Here is a 15,068-nt window from a genome sequence, read left to right as displayed (position 1 = left end):
TGGGTCCGAGTCCACACAAGTGTATGTGGCTTACTCCCTTCTATACCCAGTCAGAGCAATGCCAGCCCACAGCCCTACCAAGGCCACATGGCTCTAGTCAATACTAGCATGCACATCAGCAGGTGACCTTGTGCTCAGCCTGTTAGATCCTGGGTGGGTAACAACACGCCCATTAGCAGATCGTTCTGTGGGGAATGGCTCCACCGTGTGGAGATGTCTATGGCGTGAGTCTGTGGTGTCACTTCTCCTTTGTCTGGACTTGTCAGTCACGGGGTCATTAGCGAGTGTTCCCCCAGGCTGCAGCAACCTCACAGTGTGGTGGTGCCGGCCGGCCATGATGCACCCGGGGTTTGTTAACTCTTGGGGAGCACCCCAGAGCAAACCCCTCTTCTATGGGCTGCACCATCTGGTGTCCCGTGCTCGCCTTTGTGGCGGCTGCCAGATCCCAAAACTGCATTAAATGCAGTTTAAAATACTTGAGGTGAGAGCTGTTGCTTTTCTATATAAATGACTGTTTTGACTGCTTAAACGTCATTTGGCCTTCAGTGTAAGGGTGGTAGTCTGGGACTTGTTTGTTAACATTCTGAAACATATTATGGTAATTTCAAGGATCCTAAAATTAAGTTTCTATTTTGCTTTTGTCTAGCCATTTTAGAAATGTTTTCCTAATCTTGCATCACCATGAGTAAAAGCATGGTAATGCTGTCCATGCTGTAGTAATTGGACCTCCCATGCGATAGTACCATTTTTCTACAGAAAAAATCTTTCTTGTGGTTTAGTTGTAATACATAAGATCACTTTTTACCATAAATGGATTGCTTTTGCTGTGGGAGTATCAGAAAAACAAAACACTCTCTGACTGAATTCGGCTCTCTAGCACTTACACTGCTGTTTAAGAAGCTATGCAAAATTGAAATAACTTTTCATAAGTTTGACACACTGATTTCATTTTTAGCAGAGCAAGAGTAGGGATGATAAACAACTGGACTAATAGTTAATAGCCACATTATGATCCTGTTTTTACTTAGCTTACCACTTGCTAGAGAAGATGACAATTCAAAATAGAAAAAGGTTGCTGACTTCCTAAAAAAGTGAAAGGATGCTTTCTTTTTTACAAGCTGAGGAGCAAAAGAGTTTTTGTTGTTGTTCTGCCATCTTGTTTTGTTTACAAGCTATTTCAGATAGCAGTTCTTTGATTCTGCTGCCATTTATCATTTTTACATTGGGAGAAATTCTTAGATTCTCAAGCCCTTCTTAGCAGTCTGTCCAAGTTTGCATGTCATCTTAAGTTTCCAAGGAATAATTACATCCTGTTCAGTTGGACTGCTTTTTTTTCAGGGAACAAGGATATGTCTCTTGTCTGTCTCCCTCCCTCCCTCCTTCCCCTCTTCCCCCCTTCTCCTGACTGTTGCAGTCACCACCATTATTCCTACTGACTACATGGTCTTTCAGTTTTTCTAAGGAAAAGATGGTGGAAAAGTTCCGTATATAGGTTTTGATTTAAGAAGTAGATAGGGCTTGAATTCATCTGCTTCTTTTTTCCTTCCACTTATTTTAAGACTGCAGGCATTAGTTGAACTAATTAATAAACAAGCAAGCCTGCATTTTCTCACTATTCTTTTTTTTAATACAGAATGGCTAACTTCTTTTGGAATAAAAGTATTGCTTAAAGAAAAACCACTTAATCTGTGTTAGTTTCATGTCCTGAAGTAGACTTAAACTTCAAACCTGGTGATTTATATGCAAAATAGTTTGACACAGTGCTTAAAGTAGGGAAGTGTATTGGGGGTAGGGAACAGACGGATGGATCCTGTATCCAAAACTGAAAATGCATTTTGTTTGCTTTATATTTTGTTGTTTTTTATTGTCTTTCAGACTTTTGGTGAAGGTGTGCTGCACTCTATGAAGTCACTGCTACAGAGCAGAAAAGAGTTATGCAGTGTATCAGCAGAAGAGTGCTTAAATTGGGAAGAACAAGCTAATTTTCTTGAGGTTTGGCATAACCTAACAATTTGTTTTTCATAGGTATGATAAAGGATGATTCCGCTTGTAGTGGAATGGGAAGTCGCAGGATAGTAAACATGAACAATATGGCAACTTGCTGACTGTCCATAAACTCTACTCTATATTGTTGTCCTTGAATTCAGTAGTTGCAGTCTTTAAAAGGATTGTAAAGTTTCAAGAAGACATTTCTCTGCTTTGTGAGAATCATGAAACTAAATATCAAAATGTGTGGACAGATGATTTTGTAAGAATTATATTACTGGCTATGCTGCATTTGATGAGCACTCCTGTGTTCAGGTTGTATGCATGGTATCCTAACAAAGTAGCAGAACCCTTACATTCAGGTCTGAACATGCAAGCTATACAGGCATACCTTGGAGATATTGTGGGTTTGGTTCCAGAGCACCACAATAAAGCGAATATCGCAATAAAGCAAGTCAAACAAATTTTTTGGTCCCAGTGCATATAAAAGTTATGTTTACACTATACTGTAGTCTATTAAGTGTGCAATAGCATTATGTCTAAAAAAAAATGTAGAAAATGTGACACAGAGACACAAAGTGAGCACATGCTGTTGGAAAAATGGCGCTGATAGACTTGCTCGATGCAGGGTTGCCACAAACCTTCAATTTGTTAAAAAAAAAAAACAAAAAACCAAAACAAAACAAAAAACCAAAACAGTATCTGCAAAGCGCAATAAAACGAAGTGCAGTAAAACGAGGTATGCCTGTAATGGTTGTCTGTTCAGACAGATGGTGCTCTAGAAGAGCACTCTGGATGAAATGTAAGATGGTCAATATACGATCACAGAACAGATTTTTTTTTTTTTTCCTTTGTGTAAAAATGTGGGGAAAAATACCTATATAAAGAATAGTGTTAACAGAACATTATTAGAACTGCAAAGTAATTGCTCAGACTAAGAAAAAACAGAATTTAGGTTTCCTATGCAATTTTAATTCAGCACTTCTATCCCTGTGGATTATGATAACCTTCAAATACAGTTCCACATACACTATTTATAGTTTAAGGAAAAGGTTTGTGTTGTTGATTCTAGGTCCTTCTGTCCCCCAGTCCACTCCCCAGTGATTTCTGAACTGGCATACTAATTTCATCCATGTTTGAAATCTTAAAGGTGATTTCTGTTAATTCTGTGACAACTGAAGGCAGGTCACATAGATCCAAATTAATGTTGTCACTGAGGCAAAAATAGGTGGACTCTGCAATGATGTCATTTGGCCAATGTCTGCAGGCCCATCAGCATATACGCTGACTGGTTGGCCCTCTTCTGTGTGAGACTGCAGCTCCTGAATACTGCCCTGTCTTGCACAATGAAGTGTTCTCTGGGAGAAGGGGCTCGGAATTATTACCTTGAGAAAGAGGAAACAAAAGGGACATACACCCACAAAAAACAACAACCAACCCAAAGTCCCCCAAAATGCTGTTCAGAGAATTGGTTTTCCTCCAAGTCCTTTAAGTCGTTCGGTATTCTGTTAGGCCTCTTCAGTGGAAGAATTCAGCTTATATTGTAGATATCGTACAGATTAAAGATGTAGGAGTTGAAAGGTGTGTTGTAGGTATTGTATGGATAAAAGATGTAGGAGTTGAAGGGCATATTGCTCAAATGGAATTGTTTCATAGTTAAGACAGTGAATGCTGTGCTGAAGAACTGTGTTTTGCCTAGAGCTGTTTGGAATGCTATTGCAAAACTTTTTTTCGGTTACTGCTTTGTCATAACTGAAATATTCTAATTAAGATATGTGGATTTAAACGTATCAAGGATCTTTTCTGTTGGGAAAGTAGCCTCCTAGTACAAGACCCCCTAAAATACGAGTTGCCAGAATTTTTAATGTTTTAGTATGATTTCAGTTTACAAGTAAGACTTCTTTTGTCTTACATTGAAATAAAATATACAAAATGCAAATACTCAGCAAAACAATTGTTTTACACCAATTTCTTTTTCTAGCTCTGTTTCTTTCACAGTTTCTATGTATTCCCCATCAACTGCTGAACCAGTTAATCATAAGTGATTATGAACATAATACTGTTCTTCCCTTAAAAATTTTTTTTTTTACACTTAAGACCCAGCTAACTACCTTACAGAAACAGTGAGTAATTGCCACAAAGTTAGTATGACCTGCGATTTGAATACATACAATTCAGCCTACTGCATAGTGTTCTGAAATAATTGAATCCAAGGCATCAAAAATTTAGCTCCAGACATAAGTGAAAATGTTTGATCTTTGTGCTTTAATTCCCTATCTACAAAATAGGAATTTTTTTTTTCTTACAAGCTTTTTGAAAATAAATGCTTTGGGTTTTTTTTGGAAGCATGCAGATACACTATTGATTTGCCGTAAGGGAGAAACTAAATGAGAACTGAATAAATCTGACATTTAGAGCAGGGTTGGAATAATGGACATGAAGTAGGTCATGAAGTGGCACTGAAGAATGAAAATAAAATACTTATGTCCTTTGATTTGTTAGTACTGAATGATACAAGATGTCTGTAGACAAAATGGTATGGGAATATGTGATAAAATATCACTGTTCACAAGCACAACAAGCTGAGGTGAAGCTGATTAGACAGTCGTATCACCTTCCAGTTTCTTGAGCCTGACAAGACCTTCTTTTAAGTATTACAGTTTTTGTTTTTTGTTTTACTTTAGGAATTTGTCCACTTGGATAGTGCATGTAAACACGTGGCTTAAGTCCTCTGTTCTGTTTTGGCCTAAGGCTAATCAATTTACATGGTAAATTTGCTTAATATATCACAGCATGGGCACAAATTTCAGAACTGATTGAAACTGGCTTATACCTGGCCAGCTGGAAGCAAGGACAGAGGAGCACTGATCTTTGCAAAATCATGTTTATATCAGCAGACATAATGGAACTGTACATGTTGCTCAAGATACACCAGCCAATAGGCCACTAGAAGAAATTCTAGGTAGTAGGTTTTAAATGTATGCGTTCTTCAGTCTGATCTAATCTTTCATGACAAGTCAAATTGCACAGGCTTACTATTCTTCGTGTAAGACTGTGTATTACTCTTTCTGCAAGCAATGCTGCTCAAAGGTATGGGTTTTTTTGTGACAGTAAAATGAAGCTTTACAGTAAAGTCAACTGAATTTTAATTCTTAGATTTCTACAGAAATCTAGACATTTCTGTACTTTAACACATTCATATATTTATTCTACAGATTACATTTATAGGTTTTGCTGAAGAGATTGGTACTGCTCATTTGCAGGTATAGTATTTATCTCTATTGGAAAATAATGTAGTTCAGCACTGGTGATCCCTTCTAAATAATATATACCTTTTTGATGGGGGAATTTTCTTTGAGAAGTTAAATATGTTTACACTTAGTATTTAAAAACATTCATAACAGTTTTAAACATAGTTGAAAAATACTGATTTTGATTTTAATACAAGTACCAGTGCTTTATGTATATATTCAAAATATTAATTGTTTGGGAATGGTCTGGAATAGCATGCTTAAATTGCGTTGTTTTACTATGTGTATCAGTGTTTTGGCATGACTGTTTTGTTTGTAGTTTGTAACTTCCTCCTTCATAGAGTTGTGCTTAATAATAAGGTGCCACTGTCATCTGCAAAGCTATAACTTTCCTGAATTGACTGCTAGCTAGCTAGCGATTGCTATTCACTGATGCTTAAAAATAAAAATAGAAACTCTGAATCCATTTGTGTTCAAACTTGCGTCAATATTGAGAAATTAATACAATAATACTGCTAAACATTCTCCCAAGTATGGATAAGAACCATTTGATCATTTAGAGTTAGATGAAGTTTAGAGAGAGTAGGGCTGATGAAGTTTATGAAAATTTGCTACATATAAGTCAGTAATGCTCATACTGTTGAGAAGCATATAAAAGATGAGAAAAGATTTTTAAAGGCCTTTTTTTTGTGTGGTTTAGGTGAATCTAAAAGTTATCCAAGATCATGTTTAAGCAAGAGCACTGTCCCTGTGTTTTTAATAGTGGTCTAAAACACCATTCAAAGAAAGTCCGCTAAGAGCATGTAGAGATCCATTTAAAAGTATTATTAGCTGAGCTCAGTCTTTTCTGAGTAGCTGTGCATCTTGTAGGATGGGTAGATGCTTTTTACTCCTTCTAAGATTTTCCCATGTGACCTTTAAAGGTCTTCTGTCACATGAGAACAGTAGACGTTTTTCTTTGGTAGAAGTGTGAATTAGAAATGAGTGTGAGTTAAATTATTAGCGAAAATGAATTTTATACCAGAGTTTGAGAGAATAACTGAAGGATGGGGTAAGAAGTAGGGAAGAAAACAAAAGCTTTATCGAAATTAATGGCCATTAATATTTCACAGAATCACAGAATGGTTGAGTTTGGAAGGGATCTCTGGAGATAACCTAGTCCAACCTTCCTGCTCAAGCAGGGTTACCTAGAGCAGGCTGCCCAGGACTGTGCCCAGACAGCTTTTGAATATCTCCAAGGATGGAGACTCCAAAACCTCTCTGGGCAACCTGTTCTACTTGTTAATACACAGTTTTGGGGATATGAAATCAAAAACTCTTCATTATCACTTACATGTTAGTTTTTCACTTTGTATTCTCAATGTGTTCTTATATTTAAATTAGGAATTGACAGCTATTTCTGTAGAGCTTCCAGATGTCCTGAAATCGCTCCAGTTGTGCAAACTAAAAGAAAATGAAGTTATATTTCTAAAAGATATAAAGAAAAGCTTGGAAAAACCTTATATCATGAAAGATCAGGTAAACATTCTGTGTCTTCTTAGATGCATGTCTTAGATACAGATGTCTTTTAGTTGGTTTTATGAGAGTTTAGTAATACCACACCTTGTCTTGCTTGTAATACAGTATTTAGGCCATCTTGGACCAACCAGTGTTAATGTTGTTACGTTTCTGCGGTTTCCTTGTGTTTAAAATTAATGTTAGAAAATCTCAAAATAAACTCTTTCCTTTGGAGTTAAGTGCTTTATTATTAATACAAAATAGCTAATATAAATATTTAATATTTATGCTGCACAAGAGAACTTATGCTACAATGAGTCTGTAGCAGTGAACTCGGTAGGAGGTTGCTTAAAAGGTGAAGCAGTGCACGGGTAATCCTCAAGTGAGTTATGAATAAGTACTTTTGGGGACTGTTTCTTGTGAAAGAACATGAGTTTTAGAAGATTAACTAAGAAGTTTGGAGGTGTTTTTAGTTTTGAATGCACCTTATGATCAATATTTTGCCTAATCTATCTAGTATGGAGTGAAATGCCTTCTTGCATACTTACTTGATGCGTGATATGCCCTGTCTGTGTTTGCTTGCTGACTTGGTCCCATACTTCTGCCTCACTGAAGTCCTTTTCATGGCCAGCTTGGAAAGAAAAAGAAACTAATCAAATTGTCATAATTTCCTGGCACCTATATTTCAAGGAGGAAAGTCTGCAGAGGAATGGAAGCTGTATCTGAGCTGAACAGTCATAGGCAATGTCAGCTGTTCATAAAATTCAGTTTTATTTTTTTCTTCTCCAATTATAAATGTTGTTAAAGCAAACTTTTTAAAACCATGTTGACTAATGATACAATGTAAATTCGATTGTATTGCTATGACACACACATATAAACTGAAATATTCAGCATGAACACAATTTGAAGTCCTGTCTTCCTCTACAGGTTTTTAACATGTATATTCTTAATAGTCTTGAGCGTATATTATCAGGGCTGTATTATATAACTGTTTGTTTTGTTTTAATGCAATGATTTATTTAGAATGCAGGAGTTACTAAAATGAGTGATTTAACTATTGCTGTATACAAACTGTTCCATTTTTTTCCTTATCTGTAAAATATTTGTAAATTGTTTACTGTTCATAAAAAATATACTGAAGGAATCCCTTGTTACTCCTGACAGTTGAATTTTTTCCAAGTTTGTTACATGTTTGTTTTCTTGTTGCCCTCTTTTTCAAGAATCAACTTCCTGAAGTGCTTTGTGTGATGAGATTGTCTCCTTCATTCCCAAGGATCAAAGCTGATTATGTATTTACCTTGCTGAGCAAATATACTACAGGCATAAGATATGCAATGGAAATAAACTCATTGCAAAAACATCAAACAGAGACATCCAATGCAGAAGATGATGATACTAATCAGTCAGTTTCTTCAATTGAGGATGATTTTGTCACTGCTTTTGAACACTTAGATGAAGATGAGCCTTCAAAGATGCAAAGTGTTGGTAAGTGCTTGCATGCTGTTGAGTTTTGTTGTAGAGCCTGTTCTTTGAAATTTTGTCTGTTGCAGGACTTCATGAGACAATAAATGTATATGAAACATCTAGTAATTTTTTACAGTAATTACCTGTTTCAAAGGGGTAATACACAAATGTAAATTTAAATTTTTGCCTTTCTTTTCACAACAGTAGTCTGTCAAATAATAAACCAAAGATTCCAGTTGTGATGTCAGATCCAGATAAAGTAGAACCTATGATGTGTGCTAAAAAGTATGTGATTTTATTAATGATTAGATTTGTCTAATAAATCAATCCTTCATTCTTTTCAAACTCTAATCATGAGAGATCACCTAATGTATTGCAACAATAGAAAGCCCAGTGATTGCTATCTAAATCTGTCCCCGGTATTGTGCATTTGTGTGGAGATTTTTGTTTTTGAAGCTTTTTTTTTTTTTTTTTTTAGGTCCATGCAGTTTTAGTTCTCGAAACCATCGAGATGTTGCTTCACAGACCATCCCCGCTCAATGTTTAGAAGCTGTTGACTCAAAAATCCTCATGGGTTCTGTACATCGAAAGTCATCTGCTAGATCTACTTTGGTTGATATTTTGGGACTTAAGGAACTGTCCTCAGTAAAAAACTCAGTTACAACCTCAATTTCTGATCCTTGGATACAGCAGAGTTTCTATAAGCCATATAATCCTTCTGATCAAGGTGTTAATTTTTTACGTAAAACATTATTTTCCTCCTCTCCGGCAGAATCCTCTGAGTCAGATTGCTCCAGCCCAAGCCCTATTATCTTCTTAGATGAAGAAGGATATCAAAAAAGCTTGAAGGCAAAACTTCAACTGCCAAAAATTCCAGTAGTGAAAGATGGCATAGAGGATTCAGACTCAGAAGTAAGTGAATTTTTTGATAGTTTTGATCAATTTGATGAACTGGAACAAACCCTGGAAAACACTTGTAAAGTTATTAGGGATCCAATCCAAGGGAATCCTCCTCAGAAAAGAAGGACTGCTCATGAGCAACTGTTTTCTGCAAGCATTACAATGAATCCTCAAAAATTCAAGTTTGATCGTCCCACACTTCCAGCCAATGTAAAGAAACCAACTCCTCGTAAACCAGAATCGCCATACAGCAGCATTTTTGATGTTCCAGATTCTCCTCGCCCGGTTAAAATGTCAGGGGAAGAGAATGGAGGTTTGTTCAGCCCTATTAGATCATCAGCTTTCAGTCCACTAGGGAGCTGTGGTTCTTCTGAATGTTTGTGTCGGATGAATCTTGGTGGAGATGGGACAGGTCAAAACCACCATGACGCACTTTATAATACTTACTCAGAATATGCTGATAGTTTTTCATTTGAAATACTAGGTTCTGTTTTTCATTCTGAGTCTTCATCAGAACAAATATGTGCAGGAAATGAGTCCAAACGCAACAGAATTGCTTTGAAAGGAGAAAAAAGTCTAACTACAGATCACAGAATGAAAACTGGCAAAGAGCTGGCTAAGCAAGCTAAATCGAAACATAAGTCATTAATGATTAGAGATAGCATTCAAAGATTTGCAACTGAATTGGTTGAAAAAAGTTTTGGCAGTGCATTTAAAGATCTGCAAAAAGGCGTTTCTTCATGCACCAATGCACTTTGTCATTTGGCTGCTAGGTTGACTTCTTCAGTCTTTCAAATGGCTTTTTATGAGATTGGAAGACGTAGAGCAATTTCCTTGAAGGAGTGTGCCATTAATGGGCTGGCAAGCTTTTTGGTGAGTGAAGCTATAACTGGTGCTTTGAAAGAACTGCGGCATGTAAAGAAACAAATATTTACCAACACAGTTGCACGATTTGCAGCAGACCTTGCTGAAGAACTTGTATTTGAAGGAATCATGGAAGTATGCCAGTTTTCATATCCATCGACACCTACAGCTGCACAGCCTTCATCATTTGATTTTGAAGACAAAGTGGTAAGATCCTATGCCAGAGATTTGTCTGAATCTGTCATTCAGGAGGCTTTTATTGAACTATCTCAGGTTGATGTGACCTTCACAACACAAGCAGCCATTAGTGTTTCCATGGACAACATTAAATATGTGAGCGCAGAAAGTATGTTACAGTCAACACAGACTTCCACAGCTTTTCCTAGTTTTAATGATAGAGTAGCACTGAATCCCATACAAGAATCCAGAAAAGAATATACAGTACAGCAAGCTCTATTTTGTGCCTCTGGTGTTGTAAGTTCAATACCTGTGCCCTTAGCTGGAAGAGCTCTTTGTCAACATCAGGTTTCCTCTGATGTTTATAAAGCAAAAGCATGGACTGCTTCAAACTCTGATGGCAATATGAAAGTGTACAAAGACTCTACTCATCTGTTTTTCACAACTAGAAAGAGAGAGGAGGAAATTGCTTCTTTCAGAAATATATACCTAACTTCAGATCCCAGTCAAAGTACTGAAAATAATTCATCACTTTTACATAACCAAAATGATACCAAACAAGCAAATAACAGATCTGGAATGAATAATAACTTAGAATTAACAAGTGGGTCAAAAAGCATCAGTAGTTTCTCTGGAACAATGGTAGATATGATCGTAAATGAAGCCTATGAAGCCATAACTTCATCCAGGGTTACAAAAGCAGTGGAAGAGTATACAGATTTTTTAACAAGAAAAATAGTAGAGAAAAAACCTTATTTGCAATGCATTGGTGAAGATTTTCCCAAGAATGTGTTTGCAGACCACTTGGCCAAGTATATTATAAAACAATCTGTGGATGAAAGTAACAGCGTCGTATCCAACACCTGTGATTATTTAGCATATAATATGGGCTCACAGACATACACAGATAACAGTAGAAAAGAACAATATAGTGTGTTAATGAAGCAAGAGGCTGAGAAACAAAATAACGTCCCTATAATTGTTGAACAGCAACGGATGCCTTTGAATAATCCATCTAAACTTCTTACTCCAGCTCATTCTGTTCCATGTTCTTCAGAATCTAAAGACAGTTGTCAGGAACAAAAAGGACGGAGGTTGTTTTCAAGTTCACCACCATGTTGTTCCACTGTGACTTTTTCTAAGCATGACTTTACTGACACAGGAAGCTGCTCAATAAAGTACTTAAATAAGCCCTCAAAATACCGTGACACTCAAAAAGCATCGTCTGGATCTCTAACTTACAGGCAGGATGATTGTTGTCTGCATGCAAGTAACTTTTCAGTTATGTTTGGTAGTGTAGATGCTTTGCAGATGGAAGATAAATCAGTTATCAAGGATGGAAATACCTGTGTAATGCCTGATACACCCCCACCAACTCCCTTAGTTCCATGTCAAGCTAGTTCTGAAAAGAACCTAAGGAAGTTATCTAAGAAACTCAAGGGAGAATTAGCAAAGGAATTTGCACCCGCAACACCACCTTCTACGCCATATAATCCATCTGTTACTGGTTTGTCTGAAACTGAACACAACTCTCTGGAAAAGGAAGAATTTATGCTGAAACTCATGCGGTCACTTTCTGAAGAAGTGGAAAGTAGTGAAGATGAAGATTATTCTGAAATGCTAGCTGAGAAGGAGGAACATCCAGAAAAAACAATACAGTATGCAGATCACTTAGCTAGTCATATAATTTCAATAGCAACTGAAATGGCTGCTTCCCATTTAGATGATAAAACAAATGAAGGTGAAGCTAATAAACAGGTTCAGTTAAGTATGCCGAACAAAAGATATGGGTCTGCTGTATTTATAAATATTCCAGAAGAGACCTGCAATTCTTTATGGAATTATGCAGGTGATATGGCAGGAAAAGTTATCAGTGAGGCCAAGAAAATGGTGAAATCAAGGCATTGTAAACTGAGGTTGAAGCGGGTTAACTGCCAGGTGGATTGCCTTTATCTGAGAAAAGGTGATAAAGTTGATAGTTCAAAAGAATGGTGGGGTCCAGGGCAGGACCAGTGGCCCGGGGAGAGGGATTCTTCTGTACTTTCTTTACCACAAAGTTTGGGCATGATGGGTTTGACTTCCAAATACCCAAGCTGTGAAAGTGTGACTGATGAATATGCAGATCATATTATTCGAGTTTTGAAAAGAGAAGGTGGTAATGCTGAATTGTTAGTGGATCAGTATGCTAGTAGACTTGCTTACAGGTCTATAAAATCAGGCCTACAGCAAGCTGCTGGGAAAACTAAATTGAGGTACAACAGAAAGACATTGCCTGGGCAAAATACAAAGGTAAATGGTAAGCTGGAGCTCTTCAAAATAATGAATAAAGATTCACTACAGCAAGTGAAAAGCAGGATTCATCACTGTGAAGACCAAACTTGCGAAAGGAATGTCTGCGCACAGAGAGCGGAACACACAGAGTTGTTACGTTTTTCGGAATCCCTTGCTCAGAGTATAACTTGTGATGTCAGGAAGAAATTGAAAATGTCAGGAACGTGTTTGCCAAAATCTTTAACAGATTCTTGTCTATATAAAAAGACTGAATTTGATGAAATCACAGGGGATCTTATTAAAACAACATTTTCTAGGACGTTTCTTCCTTTCTCCCCCAATTGTAAACTGTATCATAGTACAGGCAGTTTAAATGAAAATGGCTATAGTGAAGGCATAATTCAAACTATAGAACAATATGCTAGGAAAGTAGCAGACGATACTCTAGAAATGAGTTTAGAATCTGCTGTTCTCCATGCGGCTGAAAACAGAAAAAATGGGGATGGACTCTCATACACTGAGAAATTGTCTCCTTTTTCTGGAACTGTCTGTAGATGCTGCAGTATGAAGGAACATCTGTACTGTACAGAGAGTACATCTCGTCTACCTGCACAAGAATCCTCCATTCCAGTGAGGCATTTTCCTCATTCTAGGTTGGGTGGTGTCTGTCAAAAATCAAGAATATTTCACCTTGATATTCCTAAAATTCATATTGATGTAGAACAGAAGGCAGTGTTTTCTGACAAGGTGGTTACTGCAGCTATTGAGAAAGCAGAGAGAGAACTGAGTAACATGAGTCTGACGGCTGACAGTGGTATTGGGCAAGATGGAGTCAGTTTTGCCGAAAGCCTTACTACTGAAATAATGACATCAGCTATGACTAATATTGGTCAGGCAGTTAACATAAGGTAATATTCATTTTCTTGTTTCTTGCATTCTGTACCAGAAAAAGGTGGATTGTTAATACAATCACTGTGTGATCAGAAGCAATTTTTTTTCTTTTAGAAATATACACTTTATATTTTGAATGTTTGTTCTTTTTATTATTCTGGTGATAGGACCTGGAAAAAATACTTTTTTCCACCTGTGGGAGCTTAAAACCAAAGTTTCTATATACATCAGGATGTGTATGTTCTGGTAGGTGACTAACAATTGGAATTTCAACTTTAAATGCCTTCTATTTTTATCTACTGTAGAGACTGTTAAACCTTAATTAAAGGTCTTGTTGTCTTGTGAGCCATGACAGAGTCCAGGTTTGTTCCATACCTGTATTTTCTCTTTTGTGCTGAGGGGAAAAAAAAACAAAAAAACAGTTCTGTTTTTTGTCAGTGTGACCAGTGTTTGGTACTAGGAAACCAAGCTAGCCATTGCTTTGTAGTATGAAACTTACTTTTAGAAAAAAAAATACTTTCTAAGACATGGTTTAGCTTATAAAATAGTAATATACTAGAATAGAAACTGACTCTCAGATGTATCTTTATCAGTGGCTGATATACTGTTTCTTTTAATATGCCTCTGAATAAGAAATATGTGCCACAGTAACTTGGGGGAAAACATCATCTGTTTCTTAAAACAGACTGTGCAGAGATCAGAATGACTTGAAATCTCTTCTTCAGGTCCAAGAACAATCTTTACCGTGTTGATCTTTCTAATTTATAGTAGTTACTTTCTGAATATTTTTGCATGGGGGCTCCTCACAGTGGCAAAGGATTCATTTTCCTGATTTCTAGAGTGACATCATGATGAATAATAAAACTTATTTATTTGTTTTTAATGACTAAACACACCCCCCCCCACAGTGGGACTGAAACCAATTTTTTCAAGATGTGATATGAAACGCATAATAGCTCTTGCTTGTAGTATTTGGGTGTGAATGGAAGTTTTTGATTTGTGTATGGGGGTTATTTTTACAAAATGATTTATACCAATAAGCTCTGTTTTAACTTTTTATGGCCTTTCAATGAAAGTGTTTAACCAAAAATTCTAGCAGTATATAAATGCTAGTAAGTTGTATATTATGGCTGTTTTTGCATGCTCATGGCAACCCCATGGTTGGGTCCTTAATCAGTGTGACCAAAAAATATCATTTTATGTCATGTGGTGGTGTTTTTCTAATACCAACAGTATCAGAGCTGACTCTTTGTTTCTGAATCACTACTTTAAAATGTTATCTAAAACTTCTAGTTAGAATATGGTAGAGCATCTAAAAGGCAAGGTTTGAAGAGATACTGTTTATTATTTTTCTGTGATAAGGAGGGGATGTTAGGTTTTTAACATAACATCCAGTTTATAAGTGCTTTTTGCCTTGGTATCTAAAGTGTGGTATAAAATGTGTATGCTTCTTGAGAGCTGCCTTGCTTATGTGCAGTGAAAAAAAAATTGCTGCTAGCACTGGTATAATTGTAAATAAAAATGGAAAAAAATAGCTTTTATATTGCCCAAATGAGTTGAGATTTAAACAGTTAAACAGTACTTATTCTAAGCTACATCACTGCCTGCAAAAATGCATGCTTACTGGAGTGAAGTGTTATTCATGATGTGCTTAAGGCTGACTTTTTAAATGGTGAATGCAACAATCTTGAAATGATTGCCATCTATGGTAGTAGTAGGATAATAGTTTCTCTTGAACTTTCTGTCATTGATCTACATATAGAT

General features: G+C 36.6%; 1 protein-coding gene across 4 annotated transcripts in view; it reads left to right on the top strand.

Moving 5' to 3' along the window:
- Nucleotides 1-15,068, top strand: part of AKAP11 (A-kinase anchoring protein 11) — a 44,898-nt gene that overhangs the window by 10,931 nt on the left and 18,899 nt on the right. For 3 of the 4 annotated variants that reach the window (XM_067292446.1, XM_067292439.1, XM_067292450.1), the window contains exons 3-7: nt 1,876-1,992; nt 5,202-5,249; nt 6,621-6,755; nt 7,958-8,222; nt 8,680-13,321. In XM_067292446.1, coding sequence (XP_067148547.1) covers nt 1,876-1,992; nt 5,202-5,249; nt 6,621-6,755; nt 7,958-8,222; nt 8,680-13,321 — 5,207 coding nt within the window. The remainder of the gene's footprint in view (nt 1-1,875; nt 1,993-5,201; nt 5,250-6,620; nt 6,756-7,957; nt 8,223-8,679; nt 13,322-15,068) is intronic. The other variant, XM_067292442.1, reaches the window with a different exon arrangement.

This window comes from Apteryx mantelli, chromosome 1, assembly GCF_036417845.1.
Source record: "Apteryx mantelli isolate bAptMan1 chromosome 1, bAptMan1.hap1, whole genome shotgun sequence".
Taxonomy (NCBI): Eukaryota; Metazoa; Chordata; class Aves; order Apterygiformes; family Apterygidae; genus Apteryx; species Apteryx mantelli.
The sequence above is the reverse complement of the archived record's forward strand: the minus strand, read 5'-3'. Positions and strand labels throughout refer to the sequence as shown.